The following is a 22,691-nucleotide window of genomic DNA, read 5'->3' on the forward strand; positions in this document are numbered from 1 at the left end:
CATAGTCCACCACACCCAAATAAATCATATTATGGCTTAATATGATGGTTATGATGGAATAGTTTTCCTCCATTGTGTTGAAATACAGGTGACCCAACTCTACTTTAACCTAGTAGAGTGCACTGTGTGATTCAGCCACAGCATAGCTGCATCATCCTTTCAAGGATTCAAGATGTTAAGTAAGTTGATAGGCTAAGAATGTAATTATTCCTTCAGTCTCAATTATCCCTCTGAGTCTCATAGATAGCCTTTTGCAAGTAAGAGAATGTCCTCAGTTAAGTAATTAAGAGACTGATTTTCCCCAAAGCAATAATGCCAATTGTGCCATACTATAGGGAGGATTCTGTTTTGCTGCCTGTTTGGAATGCACAAAGAAAACCATGGGGATAACAAGCCAGTCACAGGATCTGTGGAAAAATAGGTAGAGTCATCGAAAGAGGTCTAAAAAAGGGGAGGATGATTTGGCTTCCCTTTTACGGTATTTGACTTATACTGTAAGTAACTAGGGATGGAGATTAAATAATTCTACATTGAGTAGTCATCTAAACCTATTTAAAACTCATTTAAATAGTATCAAGGATCACCTGGTCTACTCAAAATGGTTGATTTTGTGCTGTGTATTCATTGTTAGAATTATTCAATAGGGGAATTGCAAGTTCTACCAAATTTCAGTTTCCTTTTCAGCAAGCATGCAGATTTTAGCTTCAGGAATTCTTGAAGATATGAGAGAGACACACCCACTCATCCATTTAACATTTCAATCCCAAGGCATCCTTAACTGAGATTAAGTTCAGTTGAACTCAACAAGATTTATGTATGAGGAAACCTGCACCAATCAAGATACATGTCTGTTACAGTATATCTTCATGTCCATTTTGTGTTTCTATCAACTGCTTGGAGGATTTCTTAATGATCAAACAAATTACACAACAATGGCTTTTCCGGATAATAGTTGTATTTGCATAGGTTACCTCAAAAAGGTCCAGGTAATGATCAGTTTGCTAACCTCCGGCCCCTACAAGGCTTTTATTGAAACTTTGAATACAAAACAGTCATTCTCTTGGATTTACAAAAACTGGGAGTCTGATAGGAAATCTTGACATAAGGTAGTTTCAATTGCCAGTTTGCATAAACCCCAAATGGTGATGTTCTGTGTTTGAATTACATAGGAAATCTATAATTCTACTTAAAAAAAACCACAAGTAGTACAAATACAGTAATGTGGCCAGCAGCAGGCTTAACAACTGAATGTGTGAACCTATTTAAGATAATTTATATGGCCTCCCTCTCACTCTCAATGACTCTGGGTGGCTTACAAAAAATAAAAAAACATATGAATATGAATGCAACTCCATATATTGCCTTTTTTTTTTTAATAGCAGAAAGTGATCCAAATGGAAAGTCTTCATTGCCTTGCTTTGGATTCCTAGTTTCCCCTTTAATTCAACAATTATGTATTTATTGCGTCTTCTTAGAATTTCTGACCTGCCTTTGAATATCTGAAATGCCAAACTACCTTAAAATCAAGGCCCACATTCTAAATTCTAAAAAAGAAAAAGTTACATTTACCCTTATAGTTATGCAAATACTGTAATTTAAACAGGCACAGTCCAAAGGACAGTTAAAAATCAGACACGCCATATTAAAAGCCCAGCTTAAAAAGTGCCCCAAGGCTAACAGGAAATAATTTATTTTGCTACCCTGTGAAAAAGGAGGCTGAACAGGCATTAGGTTTGGAGTCAGTAGGAATGAGCCCCGTCCAGAGCCTGGCAAAAGGTCTTTCCTCTACAGACAGCCCTAAATCCCAGAGGGAGTTTAAAGATTAAACTTTAAATCATTAAACTTTTAAATCGAGTCCAGCAAGCAAAGGGTGGCTGCCAATGCTGAATCATGTAATCACCACATCTGGTCCTGGTTAAAGCAACTGAGCAGCTGATTCTGGGCTATTCAATCCAGCTGGTGCATCTTCCCCTATTCCTCTCACTTCTCCAGCCTTCCATTAATTAAGGCTCACTGGTTTGGGGCTGGGGGAAAAAAATCCCACTGACCACAAGTAAGCAGCAAAAAAACCCTTAACTACAGGTAGTCCCCGATTTATGACCCAAACTGATCCCCCCCCCAATTTAGGTTGCTAAGCGAGACATTTGTGAAGTCAATTTTGCCCGATCTTAGGACTTAGGTTGCCTCAGTTGTTAAGTGAATCACTGCCATCGTTAAGTTAGTAACCCGGTTGTTAAGTGAACCCAGCTTCCCTGTTGATTTTGCTTTGTTGGAAGGTGGCAAAAGGAGATCAACATGACAGACACACAGCCCTCCCCAACGCTGGAACCGTCATAACTATGAACCAGTGGCCAAGCGGTTGAATTTTGATCACATGACCATGAGGCGGCTGCCACAAGTGTGAAAAGCCGGTCCTTAAGTCCCTTCCCCCCCCCAGTGACCTTGTAACTTCGTTCACTAAACCAACGGTTGTAAGTCGAGGACCTCCCCTCTATTTGGCGCCCTCTCACGGCCCTCCGGGTTTTGCCTCAGACCCCCAATAATGCGGTTCCTCAAACTCAATTGTCCCCAGTTGTTTTAAGCAACCCCGCTTGTCCGCTTCTCCCGAGCCGCTTCCTCGCCCCGTCCTTTCCCTTTCCTGCGAGCTCTTCCGAGGGGAGTTCCTCGCCTCGGGGCTCTCATGGTTCAAATAATAATAATTTTTATTTATTGGTTCGATTTATATGCCGCCCTTCTCCGGAGACTCAGGGCGGCTTACTATGCGTTAAGCAATAGCCTTCATACTTTTGTATATACCTGCTTAGTAGGGCTTTCGCACCCCCCCCCCCAAGCGGTGTTCTTTTTTATACAAAGTCAGCTTATTGCCCCCACAATTCGAGTCCTCATAATAAAAACCATAAAGGCCGCCTTGCCCTCTGGGCTTGGTTTAACCCGCCAGAGCGAAGCGCCTCAACTCTCCAATGAGGGGGGTGGGGGGGATGGCAGCTCAGTCGTCCTGGGAGAGGGACTGTCCCGGGTCAGCGCAAGTTTGGGCAACTGCTGCCCTCTTTGGGTTTGTTCGCTGCCCGAAAACTTACAACGTAGCAAGCTCGGGGGGGGGGGGGGAGGACGGGGATGGCGGGGGGGGGGGAGATTTCCCCGAAGGTGGTGTGCGGACGTGCCGCTCCCTGAACTCAGGGCCCCTTTCCCGCTGGGAAAGAGTTAAAAGGCGTAGTTTCCTTGCCGGGCAAAGCAGGTATCCGAGCTTCGGAGCTCCGCCCTCTCGTGGTTGCAAAAGCCACTCAGGTGCTGCCGTCCACTCCTCCAACCGCGCCCTTTCCTCCCAACTCCCCCCCCCCTCCCCGCCTCCAACGCGCTTGCATATATAAAAGTCGGCGCCCGGCTTCTTCCGCCGTTGGCGTTCTGCTGCTTTCCAGCTGCCCGAATTCTTCCAGCTTCAGCTTCTTCTTCTTCTTCCCGCTCTTCCTTGCAAAAAAAAAAAAAACAAAAAACAAAAACCCACCATGATGAAGAACTACCGGAACACGTCTAGCACCGTCCGTAGTTTTAGCAGCCGGTCCTACACGCCAGGCCCCGTCGCCGGCTCTCGGATCAGCACCTCTTACTCCTCCTCCTCCTCCGGCCTCGGGGGCGGCGGCGGCGGCAGCAGGTATGGCGCTGCGGGGGCCAGCTTCCGCGGAACTTCCGCGGGCAGCCTGGGGTCCATCACGGCGGTCAGCGTCAACAAGAGCCTGCTGGCCCCGCTCAACTTGGAAATCGACCCCGCCATCCAGCAAGTGAGAACCAAGGAGAAGGAAGAGATTAAGACCCTCAACAACAAGTTCGCCAACTTGATCGATAAGGTGAAGTTTGGCCCGCTTTTGGGAGGGGCGGGAGAGGAGGGGCGGGTCTTTTGCAAGAAGCGGTTTTGAAATGGGGGCAAAAAAAAAAAAGAGTGGGGGGAGGGCAATGCTTCTTTCGACCCGTATGGGCCCGCTGCTCTTACAAAACTTGTAAATTAAACTTTGGGGGAAACGGAGGCGGGAAGGGAAAAAGGGAGACGTCAGGTGCATGCACCCAGCGGAGGAATTGGGGGGCTTTTTTTCCCTGAACAAACCGGCATCTGTGAACAAGGGAATTCTTCTTTGTAGTAGGGAGTTGGGGTGGGGGGTGGGGACCGGCAACGGAGTTGAGAGAGACTGGAAGCCAAAGAGAATTCCTGCTCCCATGACTACTACTGTAGCGTAGAGGGACTCAAAACTTGTTGAGTGGCGGTGTGGAGGCCGAGCAAAAAGCTCCTCCTACAGGTGTGAAGGTTAAAGAGACTGAGCCTCTGAATTTTCATGTTTCGTAAGAGGAGAGCAGATTGCATTCCGCTCTACTTTTATATTGTTGGCAAAAGCTACCGAATGTCCGGGATGATACGCAAAGTTTATGATTCGCTGGCTTGTGACAAAGTTCATGGCATTGCAAACTTACTTTTTTCTGGCTTAGTGTATTGAAGCCAACGTAATCATTATTGGCCTACAGTTTGCTGGGTAGATCAAACTATGACTTGGAAAAAATGAATCGGATAAGATTAGTATGTATATATATATATATATATATATATATATATATATATATATATATATATGCAAAAAATTAAAATCTCAGGTGTTTTCCGCGTCATATTAAACAAGTTAGTTAAAATGTTTAAAATTCTGGTTAAAACCCTAGCTTAAAATCTTCTAAAAATCCTTACAGAGCACTCTGCAAGGTCCTTTAAAACCTTAGAAGCCTTAGAAGCTTCTAAACTAGATAAGAGCCTGAAGATGACAGGGTTGTGAGCCTGTCGAAACGTTGCTATAAGAAAAACTTTTTAAGGTACTGGTAGGATTTTAGCTAAGGTTTTAAAGGACCTTGCAGAGTGCTCTGTAAGGATTTTTAGAAGATTTTAAGCTAGGATTTTAACCAGAATTTTAAACATTTTAACTTATTTAATATGACACGGGAAAACACCCGAGATTTTAATTTTTTGCATATACACACACCGGCAAAAACTTAAGAAGACATATATACACACATACATACAGATAGACAGATACTAATCTATATAAATACTAGATACTATATAGTATCTGTAGTATCTATTTATATAGATTAGATAGTATAGATTAGATACTTATCTGTATCTATCTGAGATACACACAGCTCTGAAGACTTAAATGTATATTTTTAAAGTCTTTGGAGCCTGATGCTGGTTCAGTGCTTGGTATTTCTAAGCCTACCAAAGCAATGTGAGAGGGAGGTGTTGCTAGATTGTGCTCTTTCTATGGAATCGCATATTGAAAATACCCTTTGTTAGGCTGACTGGCAGATATGAATTGAAAAAGATAGTTGATTCGGTTCAGATATCTATATATTCTCTGGATGTTTGCATTATTTGGGGGATAAGACTTTTTTTAGTGTGCTTATCCTCTAATGAACAAAGAACAGAACGCTGGTTAATCTGTTTCTTCCTATCTGTTGCCTTTCTAAACTTGTTATGCTTATAGTTATTGAGGACAATACCTATTGTGAAAAGGTACAGAATGTGTATACACATGCAAGAGGTATTGTACCTTCACAGAGGTAGCTAATCCCTATGACTGCCTTCCTCCTCAAGGGTATGATATCTGGCCTGCAAAAATCCAGATGGTTTCTAGCCAACATTGAAGATTATCTTTCTGTACCTCTTTGCTGCCACCTAATGATCATTTAGATTTTTGCAGCCTGGATATGTTAGCTCTGGATAAGTGAAGCTGGGAGTGCTGCTGTATGTACAGTAGTATCCTTGTTGAGGAACTTTGAACTAATGTGTGCAAAATCAGCCTTTTTTGTGACCTGTGGTACTGGTGAGAAGAACCCTTTAAACTCCAGAGATAAATTATTTGATTAGCTTTTTCTATTTAGTATTCAGCCAGTATCGGGCTGGTCTTAACAGTTAAGCCGCAGTCAACGCCATTGGGAGGAGATTGAGGGAACGATGCCCATGCCTGGGAAGGGTAGCTGCAGGGTCAGAATTCTGCAATGCACTCCTAGTTTCTTAATAATAGTTGGCAAATGGGAGCTCAATGTGTGCACTGTACAATGGGAAAACAGTGCCCCAATTTGAAAGGAACATGCAGTACAAAATTTATTTTCCAGGTCTAAAGTACAAGTGGGAAAGTTTTCAGTTCAGCGGGTGGCTTTCTGCAGAGCTCCCTCCATGCTGCTACCAGCTGCTTTCATGGGTGAGGTTTTTCCAAAGCTTGCACTGCCTACATAATTCCTTGAATACCGAAAGAATTCCAGATATATACCCCCTGTTGGAAACTTCTGTGAACTTTTTTTTTTTTTAAAAATTGGAAACTGGGTGCATTAAGAGATTGGTTGACTAATGTGTGAAACCAGCAATTCCCCTAATTATTTTGGCTCATAATAAATCAGACAGGTATTGCAGCTCCAGGTGTTTTCTGAACACCTCTATCACTTAGGCAGTATATGATGAGGTGAGAGCTACCACACCTTCTGCTTTTGTTATTGCCAGAATGCTGCATCAACAGAGGTCTGGAAATCTTGGGAGAAAAGTGTGGTCTCTGGATTTTCCTGAGCCACCCCTAGCATTCTCACCATGCACCCTAAAGCGGTAGGGCTGAATTGAGCTGGTTGCTTCTAAGAAGTGCACTTTTGAATCCACAGTTTTTCCCAATGTTCATAAATCATCTTGAGTTTGTCAAAGCAGCTTTGCACCCTTTTCTTCAGTCAGAAGAAAAGCCTAAAACTTTCTGGTAGGAGACCATACGAGAGAAAGGAGAAACCAAACAATGTTTTTTGAGGGGAAGGGAAAATGTGATGGTGGCATTTGGATGACCACCCAGATGAATAGAAAATGAGTTTTTCTAACATAACCCTAGTTCCCACTAGGGAACTAGGGTTCCCTAGTGGGAACCCTAGTCTCAGGGTTTCTATTCTCAGCCTGTTCCTCTTCTGGTTCACTTACTGCTTCGCTTCCCGCTGTTCCCCTTCCCTAAGGCAAAATGGTTCCTCCAAAGCTGTGTTTATGTTTTATAATAAATGCCCTGGTCTTCCATTAGTGTGTGAACTCACAAGACTGTCAAGCTGCAGTTACTCCATCACTAAAGCATCTGCCTCTTCAGTAATCTTCTGAATTGCTAAGTGCGTTCCCGCCATTAAAAACAGGTTCTGAGTTTAAGTCTTGGCTAACCATGCTTCAGATTAGATGCTGGCTCTCCATCACCAGTGCTTCCTTTTCTGCCTTTGCCATGGCTCAGATAAGATATGTTGAATCAAGGCAGGGTGACAGACTTTTTAAGACTCCTTCTGCCTCAAGGAGAGTTGTTGGGGGCATATGCTTCAACCCACAAACTGTTCTTGACCTTTGACATGCTGGGACTGTATTTTCAAAAGTTAAATATTGTTCCTGTAATAGTGGTTTTCAGGTATGTAATCACCTAAATATGTTTCCAGACCAGAAGTGCACTCCCAAAGCTTTGGGCGTGGCCCCCAGAGTGCTTTTGAATTGTAATTTGTAATGAGTGGAAGGGGAAAAAGTTATTGGAGGCCTGAGAGAAGTAATCAAATTCATTGGGTCTAATTCAAATTAAATCAGACTTTTGCTCTTGCCTCTCCTACACTTTGAAGTGCAGCATTTGGCCTTGGGCCAGTGAAAGATCAGTGCACCTTAAGCCCCAAAGGAGCCATGCACCTCTTCACCTTTCATTTCTGGAAAAAAGAAATCTGTTTGCTGTCCTTTTATTCAGAGCAGGCTTAATCCACAGGGAACCAAACACACTAAATTGAGATGGTAAAGTTTGCTCCTGCAAGCAGCTATATAAGAGGGAGCATTTTCAAATTCCAGTTTTGCTGATTTTTCCAAACCTGGGACACTTTACTATCGGACTATGAATTTCCGTCTTCCTTAGCTAATGGGAATGATGCAATGGAAGAATATCACATTGAGACAGACTATTGTCAGAATAAGCGGAGAAGTGTGTGATGTAAAATGTTCTTCATGACACTTCTACGTTTGATCTTAAAGTGAAATTACTGAGATACTTTTATTATTTGCTTCTGCTTTCATTAGGCCAACCTGCTACAATTTTTAGCTGTCTTTTTCCCCCTTTAATCTGGCTTCCCAGTTATTTAAAGTTGTTTAAAATAAATCAGATCTTTTCATTTGGGGCTACAAGCCACAGTTGATTTCTTTGTGGATGCAGCGGCTCCCATTCCAGAAAGTAGGAGACACTGGGAAAGAACTAAATTTAATTAAGCTAAATTAAAATCAGGTAAATATTATGATTGCTCCTTGAGAATTTAATGTTCTGTTTATATTAAATTTTACAACTTAGTACCAACTTTCAGAAATATCCTGGGGTAAGTGGCAGTCACACGAAAGGCTGTAGGGTTTCAGATAGTATCTTTTTAATCTAAAATAAAACCCTGCATAAAGTCCAGAAAGTAACCTGTAGCAGATACATTTCCTCAACCACTATAGATTCCATTTGGGGATCCAGGAAATGCCACGAATAAATTATGCATTGAGCCAAGAGGCATATTCCTTAGTACGTATATCTTTTGTTCTCGGATGTTTCTAGTAATTAAATAGTACTTAATAATGTGCTAAGTTTGGGAAGGCCTGCTGAATCCATTTACTTGTAGCAGGAACTACAGCTTTGCAAGTTGCTGTGAACCTTTTCTGACTGTGGGGTGATGGGCCTACCTTATGCCAGTAGAACATGGCCTACCTTATGCCAGGGGAATACCAGTTTGACCTCTGATGAAAAGGATAAATGGGGTTGCCCATCTGAAGAGCTGCAGAGCTGCGTCGGGTGCTGCTGAAGTATCAGGAATTTGCTTCCTAATCTGTTCTCCCTTCCTTCTCAGGTTCGCTTCCTAGAACAGCAGAATAAGATGCTGGAAACCAAATGGAGCATCTTGCAGAATCAGAAGACTACACGGAGCAACATGGACAGTATGTTTGACGCCTACATCAACAATTTACGCCGGCAGCTGGAAAGCTTGGGTCAGGAGAGGGCAAGGCTGGATGCTGAGTTGTCAAACATGCAAGGCCTGGTGGAAGAATTCAAGAACAAGTGAGTGGGATCTTCTGGTTCCATTGCTCTGCATTTGCCAGGGCTGGACAAAGTAGCTTTACCATCCATCTTATGCTTAGACCTATGGAAATGCCACAGCAGTCCTTCATTCTGCTATGATGGCTTAGTTTACCCAAACTATATTTTAAAGTCCCTGCCACTCCTTAAAATTATTAATGGCTGCTGATCAGTGGTGAAATGTAAAATTTGTTACTACCGGTTCTGTGGGCGTGGCTTGGGGTGTAATGTGACTGGGTGGGCGTGGCCAACTTTTTATTTTTTATTTTTAAAAGCATTTTTTCTACAATCTCAGCCGACGAGGTTGTAGAAAAAAATGCTTTTAAAAGCCTCTGACGATCATCAGTGGCTTTTTTTTTTTAACTTTTAAAAGCATTTTTTAAAAGCTGGGTTGTCTTCTTTTGAATTTTGCTATCCTTGTGTTTGATTTTGCACTGTTATCATAGCCCCAATCTCTTAATCTTGACCTGTGTCAACCAGGTAACCCTATACACATTTATTTGGTGTTATATAAAAACATAAAACTCAATGGACAGAGCTGGAAGGATAACGACGTTAAGGATTTATTTATTAAACCATGCTAAACAAAGGAATTGTACCAGAAGGCTGGGCAGGGATTATTTCCAGAAAAAGGGAAGTGGTAAACCAAAACACATATATGATCTCTTTGAAGTGTTTTGAGGAAGTTGAGGATGGGAGGACACTGCCAGGAGAATTATTCAGTCCTATTCCTCTACGTGGTAGCACACCTTCATCACACATCTGGGTGTCTGCTTTGTACCAAGCAAGATTGCTGTTACGACAAAGCGCTAATGGGAGAATTACCTAACCTGTTTTGCAAGTGTCTGTTTTTAGTGGAGGCAGGGACATTGAGGACAAGCTGCATTGTTAGTATGTCATTCTTCCCCATTGCCTTTACAATCTTTACAACTTCCCTGGCAGGTTGATGCTGCAACTCCAGGGATACCTCTGGGCTAGAATGCCAAGTCGAATGAGACTATTTACAATGGGATATTGTCTTAAGAATTTCCAGCTTTCCAAATATTTGAGATTGGGAACTCGATAGGAACGCGATGCCTGGAAACTCAAGGGAGTCTCCTTCTAAATAAAGAGGAAGAGTTGGATGGCAATAATTTGGGATCTATCTTTTTCCAAAGAGTCATCGTGTACAGCTCTTCTTTCTTGGGCATTTTCAAAATAAATGTTACACTTGTATTCTATTGGTTGTATCCCTTGCAGAAATAGAGAGCTTACAAAGTTAGGATTGGAGAAAAGTGGGTGTTGGAGCATGGGAAGAATGGCTGGTGCAAATGACCTCTTGCCTGTACATATTTTTGGTTTCACACCCAGACATTTCACATCCATTCTTGGGAGAGTTAGGAAGGAGGAGAACCTGTGGTATCTTGGGTTTGTATCCAAATCAACTGGCAATGGCACATTCTTGCTCCAACTTTCCCAGTTCCAGAAGTGTTTCACACAAGACCACATAAATAGTTAAATTTGCCATCTGCAGGTTTCACTCTCTCATCTTTATAAAGGTGGATTAAGGGATGCCTGAGCAGACAAAAGGTTGCTGATTCTGAATGCATTTTGACTCTGCCAGATGGGTCCTTGGGTTGTAACCATTTGTTAGCAACCACTCATAGTTATGGTGCTGAATGAGGGGGACTCATCCTTGGAGGCTCCTGCCTGTTGCAGCAAATCGCAGCCATATGATTTCAATGTCCGATGTTCCCTGCTGGCTTCCCATAATCAAACTCAATGGGGAAGCCATCAGAAAGTCACAATCTTGTGAGGTCCTCACTTAATGCCTGCTTGGTCCTTGTTTAAATCTGGCAACTGGGACTGCTGTTGTTAAGTGATGCAGTCACAAGACACACTGCTTCACAACTATATTGCTTAGCAATGGAGTTCCTGGTCCCAGTTGCCATTGTAACCTGAGGATTACTTGTAATGTGTGCCCACTTCAAGGATTGTAGCCAGAAAGCAAATACGATGAAGGCATCCTTAAACTGCTTTAAGTCACCCTCTACCTCTATTAATGATCTAATAGCTGGCTTGTTGTGGGTTTTTTTGGGGGAGGGACTGGTAGGCCCAATTCTTAAGTAATGTCTTTCAGCCATTTTACATTTTTTTAATATACTTAAGAGTTCCTTATGCATTTCTGCATAAGGCATTTCTGCAGATACAGTTACTGTAATGCTAGTGGTTGACAAGTTGCTCTGCAGCATGGCAGCTTTTCACATTTTTTAAATTAAAACAATCTAAGTAGAATTTTAAAAATATGACAAGAGAAGAGCCCGAAAGGCATTCTAAGAAGGATATGGACACTATATCAAAAACCTCAGCAAAAGTTGCTGCTTTGAATTGTAAGCTGCTGTCCCAGGAATTCTCTGCGTTTCTGAGTGTATTGCTATTGTATCATTTGTCATCTGTCCAAATAATGCAATTCACTTTGAACTATGAATTTACTGTGCAGCTGCCATGTTTTCATAAAGATTTTTAACAGAATAATATGTATAAATGAACACTGACCAAATAAATGCTGACCGATGGAAGAGAAATGTTCGTAATGGGAACCATAAAAAGTTACTCAGAAAATAACCATTCATGGGAAAATACAAATACAGTCCTATGCATTCTTAATCTTCTTTATCCTGCCTTTCTAAATAAAATATTCAAAAACAAGGTTAATCGGAAAATGAACCTTTTAAAACCACCATAATCTTTTAATTTAGGGCCTTCCACTTTAACTCCCAGCATCTATATTAGTCAAGGGATGCAGCACTTTGCTCATGTTCAGATGCATTGCTTTCTTTACATATTTCTAATGGTGATCCTAGCACACAGTGCTTAGTGTTGGTCCAAATTGCACATAATAAAAACCACTTAACTTCCTTTGCCCTGCAGGTATGAAGATGAAATCAACCATCGTACTGAAAAGGAGAATGAGTTTGTCCTTCTGAAGAAGGTAAGTGGCAGGCTGATCACATTCCTTGGTTAATTATCACAATTTTGAGATTTTGTGTATGAGTCTTTACTTACAATGGTGCACTTTTCCCTCAGGATGTGGATGAGGCTTACATGAACAAGGTTGAATTGGAATCCCGCCTGGAATGTCTGATGGATGAGATCAACTTCCTGAGGCAGCTTTATGATGAGGTAGATAGTGGATTTAATTGAGCTAAGAACGGCTTTTTTAAATGTACCTTTTTTGAAGACATGGGCAGGGCAAGGAATTGTGGTGTCTGATCAGGTGACAAAAAGGCAACTATTTTCCCTTTCTACATACCGAAACAGCGCAGACTGGCCACTGCAGCTGATTTCAGTGACTCCTTTGGCTAGTTAATGGGGCTGACAAACTAATAAGACGGCTCTAGTGTTGGTGTCAAAGCGAAGTCCCAAACAAGTTTATATTTAGGATGGATTAGATTTAAATCAAGTCAATTGAAATCATGATTTAAATCACTAGTAAAAAGGCTTGATTTAAATCAATTCGATTTAAATCATAATTTTTAAAGAGCAACTGTCATCTCTGCTACTCCTCTGACCTGCTGTTGACTTACCAACAATACCAATGTCGCGGAATGCTACATAACTAAGCTCCATTTCATGCTACATAACTAAGCTCCATTTCATGCTACATAACTAAGCTCCATTTCATGCTAAATAAACTAAATTATTTATGTATCTTAAATAGAAAACTATAGACAGATTTTTACTCCAAAAGCATTTTACTAAAATAAATGATAAAAATAAAAAAAAAATCCAATTTAAATTTTAAAAATCTGATTTTTTTAATTTATTTTTTTTAAATCAATTTTTATCCACCCTGGTTATATTCATATGTATACTTTATGTAATATAATGTATATTATAGTTTGCCTTTCTACACAGTGACATTCTGATCTAGTTTCCATTTCTGCATGAAATATGAGAATCATGTAGTAAGTTGCAGAAAGTTGCTTGCTACTTTATTACAAAGGAGAACCTTTGGTGTAACATTTGTGTTGGGAAAAGGCTGCGGTGATAGGGGTGGTGATGCAAAGAAAATAGGGCCAGGATATACTGGGGCTGATGGGGAAGACAGAAATGTTTTTCCTTTTATATATGACCTATATTAAATGTGGCTTTTCTTTCCATGCAAACAGGACAGAAAAGGTGCTGTCAGGTTGTGGCAGCTATGGTTAGAAATAGCTTTGAGGCTGCAGAAATTTGGAGACTACATTCAGCTTTAATGAGGATATCCCTCACAAAGTGCTGTTTGATTTCATTTGCTTTGCTAGGAAACATAACGTTTTTTTACAGAAAGCTTCCCCAGAGACTCAGGTTTAGCAAGGTTCCTCTTCATGGTTGGCAGCGGTTGGCCTGTAATAAGTTTTCGCTTTAACTATCATTTATTGATTGATTGATTGATTGATTGATTGATTGATTTATGAGATTTATGAGATTTATGAGATTTATTTATTAATGAGATTTATATTCCGCCCTATCTCCAGTCGGACTCAGGGCAGCTCACAACAGTTAAGAAACATCTAATAAAAAGTTAAAAATTAAATCCAAATCTCATAATTTAACAATTAAAAATACAATTAAGACTAACAAGTTAAAATTAAATTAGAATTAAAACCCCATCAGTCCAAGCCGGCCAAACGAAACAGCCACGTTTTCAGGTCACGATGGAAAAAGCGGAGGTCGGGGGAGCCCTCCCCCTGGGGGTCACCAGCCGACACTGTCTGGCCGATGGCACCCTGAGGAGGCCCCCTCTGTGGGAACGCACCGGGAGATGGGAAGCTGTTGCTGGCTGCAGATTTAATTCAGGCGCCTCCAGCCTTTCGGGCACCAGGGACCCGTTCCATACAGAGAGGTTTTTCCATGGACCAGACGGGGGTGGTGGTTTTGTGTGCTGCCTACATCCTGTGGATGGGGCTTCGCTTGTTTGCGCGGCCCAGTTTCTGTCATGCTGTGGCCCGGAGTCAGTCCACAGACTGGGGTTTGGGGATCCCTGATTTAACTAGTTCTGCCATTAGTTTTGAGACTTCACCTGTTGAATAAGAAAGAAGTTTCTTGTCAGTAGAGGAATGAGTAGGAAAGATTTGAATCCTCACATCAGGGTTCCCTGAGGGTTGCGTCCTCTTTGATTCGGGATAATTCTAAATGTTACCTTTTTGATACAGGAGCTGCGTGTCATGCAGTCTCAAATCAGTGACACCTCTGTGATCCTGTCCATGGACAACAACCGCAGCCTGGACTTGGAAGGCATCATTGCTGAGGTCAAGACCCAGTATGAAGAAGTTGCTAACAGGAGCCGGGCTGAGGCAGAGAGGATGTACCAGATCAAGGTAAGCTCCAAGCTGACTCTGGCTCTCCTTGACCATACCTGATGAAAAATTAATTCCCAATGAAGAGCTACAGCGCCTTCACTCATGCTAGGATTTGGGGATAGCTCGTTTCACAGACGGAAGGAATCAACGCTTCATGCAGCAATGAAAAAACATTCTGGAGAATCCCAGTAGTGTAATAACTCTTTATTTTATCGATGGATTGATTTGTCAAATGTCTAAAGCTGATTCCATGATAACTCTGGCTAGCGTACAGTGTTAAAAGCAATTGAAAACAGTAGCCAGCAAAATGAAGGAGAGGTGTTTAGAGATAGTTAATAGTAAAAACTGTAAAAAAAGTAGTTTGGTGTGGTAGTTAAGGCATCAGGCTAGAAACTGAGAGACTAATAGAGAATAACAGAATTGGAAGAGACTTTGGAGGTCTTCTAGTCCAACCCCCTGCTCAGACAAGAAATCCTAATACCATTTCAGATAAATGGTTGTCTAATCTCTTAAAAACCTCCAGTGTTGGATCACTCTCAACTTTTGGAGGCAAGTTGTTCCGCTGATTAATTGTTCTGTCAGGAAATTTCCCCTTAGTTCTAGGTTGGTTCTCTTCTTGATTATCCCAAAGGGGCTTTTTCAGGAGGCATCTGGACTTTCTTGTTTTTTCTTTGAAGATGTTTTGCTTCTCTTCCCATACCCTGTCAGAGCTGAAGAAGCTTCTTGGATGAGAAGCGAAATGTTTTCAAAGAAAAAAAAAAGTCCAGTTGCCTCCTGAAAAAACAGCTTTGGGACAACCAGGGACCTTGGATGATTGAGAATCTCTAACACTCTTCTTGGTTAGTTTCCATGTATTGCTGCTTCTTTTGCCTTCAGAATAGGTTGACTCCCCTCTTCTTTGTGGCAGCCCCTTAGATATCAGAACACTGGTATCATGTTACCCCTAGTCCAGGGCTAAATTCCAGTTCTGTCTTGGGCACAAAGCCATTTCTGAAAAAAAAAAAAAAAACAACCTTGCAGGGACTTCTCTAGACAGTGTCTGATTGAACAGAAAAAAATAAAAACAAGCGTCAACCTTACAATTTTGGAATTCCATTTTATCAAATGAGTTTAATTGGTTTGAATAGAAAATACCATTTATCAGATCATTTCACTTACTGACTCAAATTCAGCTGTGCCTTTTTCCCTTGGTGGCCCTAGGTATCCTTTCATGGCATGCTGGCCAGTGTTGAGGTTTACTATCTTGAGTTGAGGTTGGAAAAAAAACCTTGTTGTTTAGTATCCAGTATTATAACTTGGACAGTATACTAATAGCACTATTACACCAATGATGGAAGCCCTAGATTATGATTTTCATTGCAAATAGAGACGGCCATTGAGACGAGGAGATAATTACTTGCCTGAGGTTATCCAAGTAATATTTTTGTTCACATGAGTTTTATGATGTGCTTCTCAGTTTATGATGCATTTTTCAGATTATTACTCAGGCACTCATGGCAGCTTCAGTCAACCAGCTGTTTGAACGGAAATGGAGGATAGATAACTAGACACTTTCCTCCGAGATTAACTTTTGCATTTACTCTCCTGGCTCAGATGGGATTGGGGAATGAATATCAAAATCAAACAAGCCACACATTATAGCTTTAGATAATATTACCTAAAGCTATAATTTGGCTGGTTTGATTTTGATATGTGAACTTAACTATTGTGACTTATAAAGCATGGATTATGGTTCAGTGAGGTATGGAAAAGCAAGCCTCTGGTTTATATAGCAGACCGTGCTTAAAATAAACCCTAGTTTAGAGTATGTGTGATCCCAGTCAGTGAATTCTCCAGTCTCCTGTGCCTGCCCTCAAGTAATCTAGACAGGCTGAAATTTAGGTGGTGGTCTTGATTGGAATTAAGGAGTTAATTCCAGGTATTAATACTGTACTATGGACCATTTTGTTGAAGAGATGGTTGAGACTGCTCTCTGTGTTACGGGTATATAAAGAACTGTAGTCTTTGCAACCAGTTCTTTGCTCCTGTGGTCTTCCTGTTATCACATCTCTTGTCTCTTCTGTCTCCTCTCTTTAGTATGAAGAGCTCCAGACTGTGGCGGGCAAGCATGGGGATGACCTCCGCAGCACCAAGAATGAAATCAATGAACTGAACCGAATGATAACCCGGATACAGTCAGAAATTGATGGTTTGAAAGGCCAGGTCAGAAATCTGTCTTCTGCAATCCTCCTTAAGTTGGTCGTGCTATAGGTCTCTGCTTTGTCCCCGAGGAGCATACAGATTATATTGGTCTTCTCCAACTTTCTACCAGCATCCAGAGTTATTGGACCAGAGCTTCTACAGTCACCAACAACATGGATATGATGATATGGTTCAGTATCAGCTAGGTTGGGAATGCCTGTATTAAGAAGCCCAGCCTTTTCCAGGGCAAGAGTGAGGATGAGCCCAAACTTGATGGTAGCACCCATGGTTGTGTTACGTAAAGGTCCTTAGTACAGTCTCGTCTCCAAGTAGGTTGGAGAACCAGTTGCCTCCTTTATGCTGTTTCTGGCTTACAACTCTTCTAATCCTGTAGTCTTGGGCTGCAGGAATGCCGCAGCTTCATGATTCTGGAGTAAATGCCTGAGAGAGACTGACTTCTATTTGACCCCTTGAAGGTCATTCAGATGACCAGAAGATCAGTCAACATTCCTTTTGTTGACCATGTGAAATGGATGGCTAATGTCTGGGTGTTGCCATTGGATCTAGTAGAGGAAGGATGGAGGTTGCTGGTACACTTGAAGGCCTGGGAATGTGGGTGGGTGCTGTTGAAGGCAAAAGGTAGCATGTTAAGCAGAGAAGGATGGATTTTCTGCATTCCTCTCTGCATTTTATTCAGGCGAATTCCTGTTATCTCCACCTATGATAGGTGGACTATGTTTATTTTCGGAGTCTGCCCAGCTTCTCACCTTAACATCTATAGTGTCATTTTTTTTTTTTACACAAATAAAAGGAAGGAATTGGGTAAAGAACCTTGCTTGTGGCTTTCACCTTCTTGGAGGAGATATGAAAGTATAGGAGTCATTCAATCCAATTATAATTAATTGTGCTTTGATCAGGTATAGTTATCCTCATCTGGGAAGAGACAGTTCTCATTCCTTAACTTTAGGCTATTTTCCCAGGGACAAATCTGTCATTGTATCTTAATTCCCCATATCACAGAAGGGTGAGAATATTGAATAACAGCTGTATCCTTTCCACCCCTTGCCTTTTTCCTGGTTTTTGAGATTTGAGCTGCCGCTGGAACTCTCTCTTCCTTGCTCCCATACAGCGTGCAAGCTTGGAAGCGGCAATCACTGAAGCAGAGGAGCGTGGGGATCTGGCCGTGAAGGATGCCAGCAGCAAGCTGGCTGAATTGGAGGCTGCCATGCAGCGAGCCAAACAAGACATGGCTCGTCAGCTGCGGGAGTATCAGGAGCTGATGAATGTCAAGCTGGCCCTGGATATAGAGATCGCCACCTACAGGAAGCTGCTGGAAGGAGAGGAGAGCAGGTAAGGATCGGCCCAACATATGTACTCTATAGTGATCCAGGCACTAGCGTAACACAGTGATTGAGCTCATCGGTGCATCAAGAAACTGTTCAAATTCAACTTGGCTGCAGAAACTTGTTCTGTAGGACTTACATTTTGTCTGACTTAATATCATTGCTTGACTGATTTATTTTTTTTGGGGGGGGGGGAACTCTTCCTCAACCCTCTCTCTTTTTTACAGACTGGAATCTGGAATGCAAAATCTCAGCATTCAGACCAAGACAACTGGTTATTCAGGTAAGGAAATGTCGCATGTCGGAGAAGAGGGGGAGGTGATTAAGATATCAATGCAAATGTCAGAAATTAACCAGAGCAGGGAATCCTGTATTTATTTAGAAGATTTGAGACAGCCACCCAATTCGCATAATTGAAATTCTGGGTGGTGTACGATACATAAAAATATTTGATTGCCGAGTTAGATCTCAATGTGTTTCAACACTGTTAAGTGATGTTTATTTCCCTTGCTTTCATTTGGAAACCTGTTTAACTTGATATCTACGCTGACTTTAACAAAGAATGGCTTGTCTCCCGATGACATTTTTTTTTCATAGAGGAAGTGAAATAAAATAGTTTAACTTCCTCTATTTTACAAACTGATGTGTAATCAATCAAAATTGTAATAATGTTTCAGCATATGAATTTGGATTTCTTCCATGAGTTGAGGGTTGGGTTTTATGGCTTAAGTGATGCCACCCAAGTCCTATTTTATTAGTCTTTTTTATTTTATTTTTTTTATTATTGTTGTTGTTGTTGTTATAATTATTATTCCCCATGGCATTTGAAAATCACTGCAGATTAGTTGGTAGAGAAACACATGCCAGTATGAAGACAACTGTTTTCAGAGGACCAACCATCATAGTTGAAGCATGTTTGGCTGAGCAATAAATAGTTTCTTCTTTACTTTTTTAATTATTTATTAAATTTATTTGCCACCACTCTCACCACTTTATAGCATCTTTTCCCTGCAGCTTTCCCCATCCCTGAGCCCTGTTCCAGTAGATCTGGAGGCACAAAGTGAAGAAAAGTAGTTTTCTGTGTAAAAGACTCCCCTTTTTTACTTTGCAGAAATAATAGTGATAAAAAAATAGGCACTCTGAAATTGTTTGTCCTCCAAAGTTACTTTAAAGATCAAAGATGGAGACTGGTTTTAGCATAAAGTAGTTGCAAGGATGGATGTACCCATGATAAGATTATATTGCAAGCAATTGCCCGGGCAGTATTTTTGAGACTTTATGAGTAGTAGGTTGATTTTTCAAAAATTAAAAATTGGTCTGTTCCTTTTCTTTAAATGGAGGGAAATTTCAAAGTCTAAATGAGGAAGTTGGGCCATAACTGGCAGAAAAAGAGGCTGGGAGGCAGGGCTTGTCCCTTCCTTGTCCAAAAGATGCAGTTTGCAAACATCGGCAGTTGGAGGTTGTTCAGAACAGCTTTCATCAACCTGGTGTCTTCCAAATGTGTTGAACTCCATTTTGATTATCTCCAACTGGATGAGAAACTGATAAAATTCACAGTCCAATACATTTGGAGAGCAGCAAGTTAGCAAAGACTGAGGCAGCATTTGGTAAGGACTCTTTGTGCCAAATTTTGTCCCCCCATTTGCAATTCTGAGACCTTCTTATCCAAGTCATTGATTTCCAGAAATTCTAATTAGTTTTACAGTGCCACATGAGAAAAATATGTATACAAAGTGTGTGTTTCTGCATATGGAGAATCAAAATGGCCTGCTACTTATCCTTTCCTCTTCCCTATGGGACTTCAGCTGGGAGAATAAGTGCAGGTGGTCCTCAATTTACAACCACAATTGAGCCCAACATTTCCTTTGCTAAGCAAAACAGTCATTAAATGAGTTTTATCACATGTTATGACCTTTTTTGCTTATCATAGTTAAGTGAATCACTGAAGTTAAATTAGTAACAAGGTTGTTAAGCGAATCTGGCTTCCCCATTGACTTTGCTCGTCAGAAAGGGGGGGTCACAAAAGGGGATCACATGACCCTGGGACAGCTGACACGGTTGCTAAGCAGCTGAATTTTGATCACGTGACCACAGGGATAATGCAACGATTGTGCGAACAAAGGCCATAACTCACTTTTTTCAGTACTGTTGTAACTTCGAAAGGTCACTAAATGAATTGTTGTAAGTCGAGGACTACCTGTATAAGGTTGACACAGTCTGTAAGATGAGAGCAATAGGGGAAACCTGCATCTATTTTAGTCTCGGGCATTCCTTTAGGGAATGTGGCGTGGCAGGAGGTGCTAGACAAGGTAGCAAGAGAAGGTCTCATCTCCCATCTGGGAAAAGAATGAGGAAAATACATGCATATAACTGCTTCTTACGGTGCCACTCTTCCCATTTCTAGATTTGGCGATAAAAAGCTAAAACAAAGGTACCGAATGCTGGAAACTGCTCTTCTCCCCTTCACCAGTGTTCTCATGTCTTTTTCAGGTGGCCTGAGCAGTGGCTTCAGTAATTACGGAGGTGGCTACAGCTCTTCCTACTCAAGCGGTGGATATTCCATAAATACATTGCCCATGGAGAGCTCGGCTGTCAGCAAGACCAGGGCTATTGTCATCAAGAAGATCGAGACCCGCGATGGAAAGCTGGTGTCTGAATCCTCCGATGTGCTGTCAAACTAGCTTGGTGGGGTCTTGAGCAATGGAACCACTAGCGGTTTTAAAGTGCCTGAATCCAATGAGCCTTACCTAATTTAGCTAAGATGATGAGCCACAGGTTAGAAGAGAGGGAAGAAATGCCTTTGTTCTCTCACCGAACTTTTTTTTTTTTTCTCTAGAAGGAAGGATTTATGTTTGTCAGATACTTGTGGACTAACAGCTCCCATCCGCCCTTTTCTGGCCATGCTGGGATGAGGCTGGTGGGACTTGGGAGTCCGGCTGCAACTGGGAAGTCCACTGCTGCTTTTAGAACATCTCAAAATGCTGCCACTGGCTTGCATGAGACGTGATCAGGAAGGAAAAAGCAAGGGGTGCTCGTACCGCCGTTCCCTTTTTCTCAACACCTCGAGGGAAAAGAAACTTGCTTTCCCCAAGGGATCTCATGGTTTTGACAGTATCCGATCAGTAGGGGCAGCTGTTGAAAAAAAAAGGCAGGAAAGCAGTTTTTCCAAGCTAGGGTCAGCGAGAAGCCTTAACTCGTTTAGACCACTATATGTAGAGATGACTTCCTCAGAATTGCAGTTTGTAGTTTTCACGTTGTTTAAAAGCTGCCCTGTTGTATTATTCACCCCTCTTGCTACTTGCATATCGTTAGGTCAAATTTTCAATCAACACCTAAGACTTGGAAACATTTTATTTTGAAGGACGGGGATTTGGGAAAATCTCACCCAAGTCTTATCACTGGAGACGGCAACTCCTATCAATGATCACACTAGTTATCTAAAGATGATGGGAGTTGTAGTTCCACCTGGTCTGGGATGATAGGAAGAGAGGAGGGTAAAGCGGGAGCCGAGTTGGGCAGAAGCACAAAGCAAGCTGGTTTTGTGAAGATTTTTAAGAACTTCACATGGTTTTCATTTTATTTGAAATAAAAAGGTTTTCTTTCCAATCTTTGATATTAAATGGCTTAACTTTTCTCTCTGTTGTTTGTTTTTCCTATGGGAAGGCCCAAGATAAAGGTTGAATGGAAAAGCAGGAGAAAAATCCACTCTTTCGTGTCTGCTAAAAATAGCATTTGGTGCTCTGAAAGCACAAATAGATTGTTAACGGGGCTCATTTAGGGATTTGGGAAGGGTAGACAACTAGCCCTCCCAAAAGTTCTCTTGACATTAAGGCTCACTGAGGTTGCTCCCTGTGCAAATACTCATACATTGCAAGATTTATTCCCAATGTTAATTAATGGAAATTAATTCTCAATGACACAGAATTTTAAAAGGTGCACATGGCTGGGTCATGTCCCCTCAGGGATGTCATACCGCTTGTGTTTTTCAAAGCAGAGTTTCACATGAAACTAGTATCTTATTCGGTGGTGATAGGGCAAAGCTAGTCTCTGAGGGACCATACTCAAAAATGACACAATGATGCACCTTTTCTGAGACTTAGAAACATGTTATCCCAGTCACTTGGTGCCTTATTGGAAGGCCACCCCACCTTCTCTCTAGGGCACCAATAGGGTAACATGTTAAGGAGGTTTAAGTTGGGTTAAAGGCTACAATAAACTCCCACTTGCTGGCAGAGGTGGTAAAATACTAATTAATGAAGGAGAGGAGTTGGTGTTCTCTGAGCTTGCTTGTTTTCTTGCAGACGTTTCATTTTTAACTGGTCCTCTTCTAACACATGGCTGCTTAAGAAGACAAATGTTAGCATATCTTAACATTCCATGCACAGCCTAGGAATGTTTAACAAAACATTTTTTCGGGAAAAAAACCCCCTTCCCTGCTTGTGCAAATACATCTAGAAGTTCTAAGTAAGGCCTATCAAGCGGGAGTGTTTGTTGCGATGGAGTTATAGCATAACCCCCAGGATAATTTTTAGCTGTCCAGAGCATCATGGTACTACAGGTAGTCCTGAACTTAATGACCACAATGGAGCCCAAAATTTGTTAAGTGAATCACTGCAATACTTGTTTTGCCCCAATTGTTAACTGCAGTTGATAAGTTGATAACCCAACTTAAATTAAGTGAATCTGGTTTCCTCGTTGGCTTGTGAGAAGGAGATCACATGACCTTGGAA

At 41.6% G+C, this 22,691-nt stretch overlaps 1 protein-coding gene across 1 annotated transcript; it reads left to right on the top strand.

The window, feature by feature from the left end:
* Nucleotides 1-3,421: 3,421 nt before the first annotated feature.
* KRT8 (keratin 8) lies at nucleotides 3,422-21,594 on the top strand. Its single transcript, XM_070938014.1, has 9 exons — nucleotides 3,422-3,842; nucleotides 8,887-9,095; nucleotides 12,024-12,084; nucleotides 12,180-12,275; nucleotides 14,291-14,455; nucleotides 16,514-16,639; nucleotides 17,748-17,968; nucleotides 18,189-18,244; nucleotides 20,452-21,594. The coding sequence occupies exons 1-9, from the start codon at nucleotides 3,504-3,506 to the stop codon at nucleotides 20,640-20,642; spliced, it is 1,464 nt and encodes a 487-aa protein (XP_070794115.1). The 5' UTR covers nucleotides 3,422-3,503; the 3' UTR covers nucleotides 20,643-21,594.
* Nucleotides 21,595-22,691: the final 1,097 nt, after the last annotated feature.

The sequence above is a fragment of the Pituophis catenifer genome, unplaced genomic scaffold (genome assembly GCF_029215685.1).
Source record: "Pituophis catenifer annectens isolate HBS135680 unplaced genomic scaffold, rPitCat1.0.hap2 SCAF_2, whole genome shotgun sequence".
Classification (NCBI taxonomy): domain Eukaryota; kingdom Metazoa; phylum Chordata; class Lepidosauria; order Squamata; family Colubridae; genus Pituophis; species Pituophis catenifer.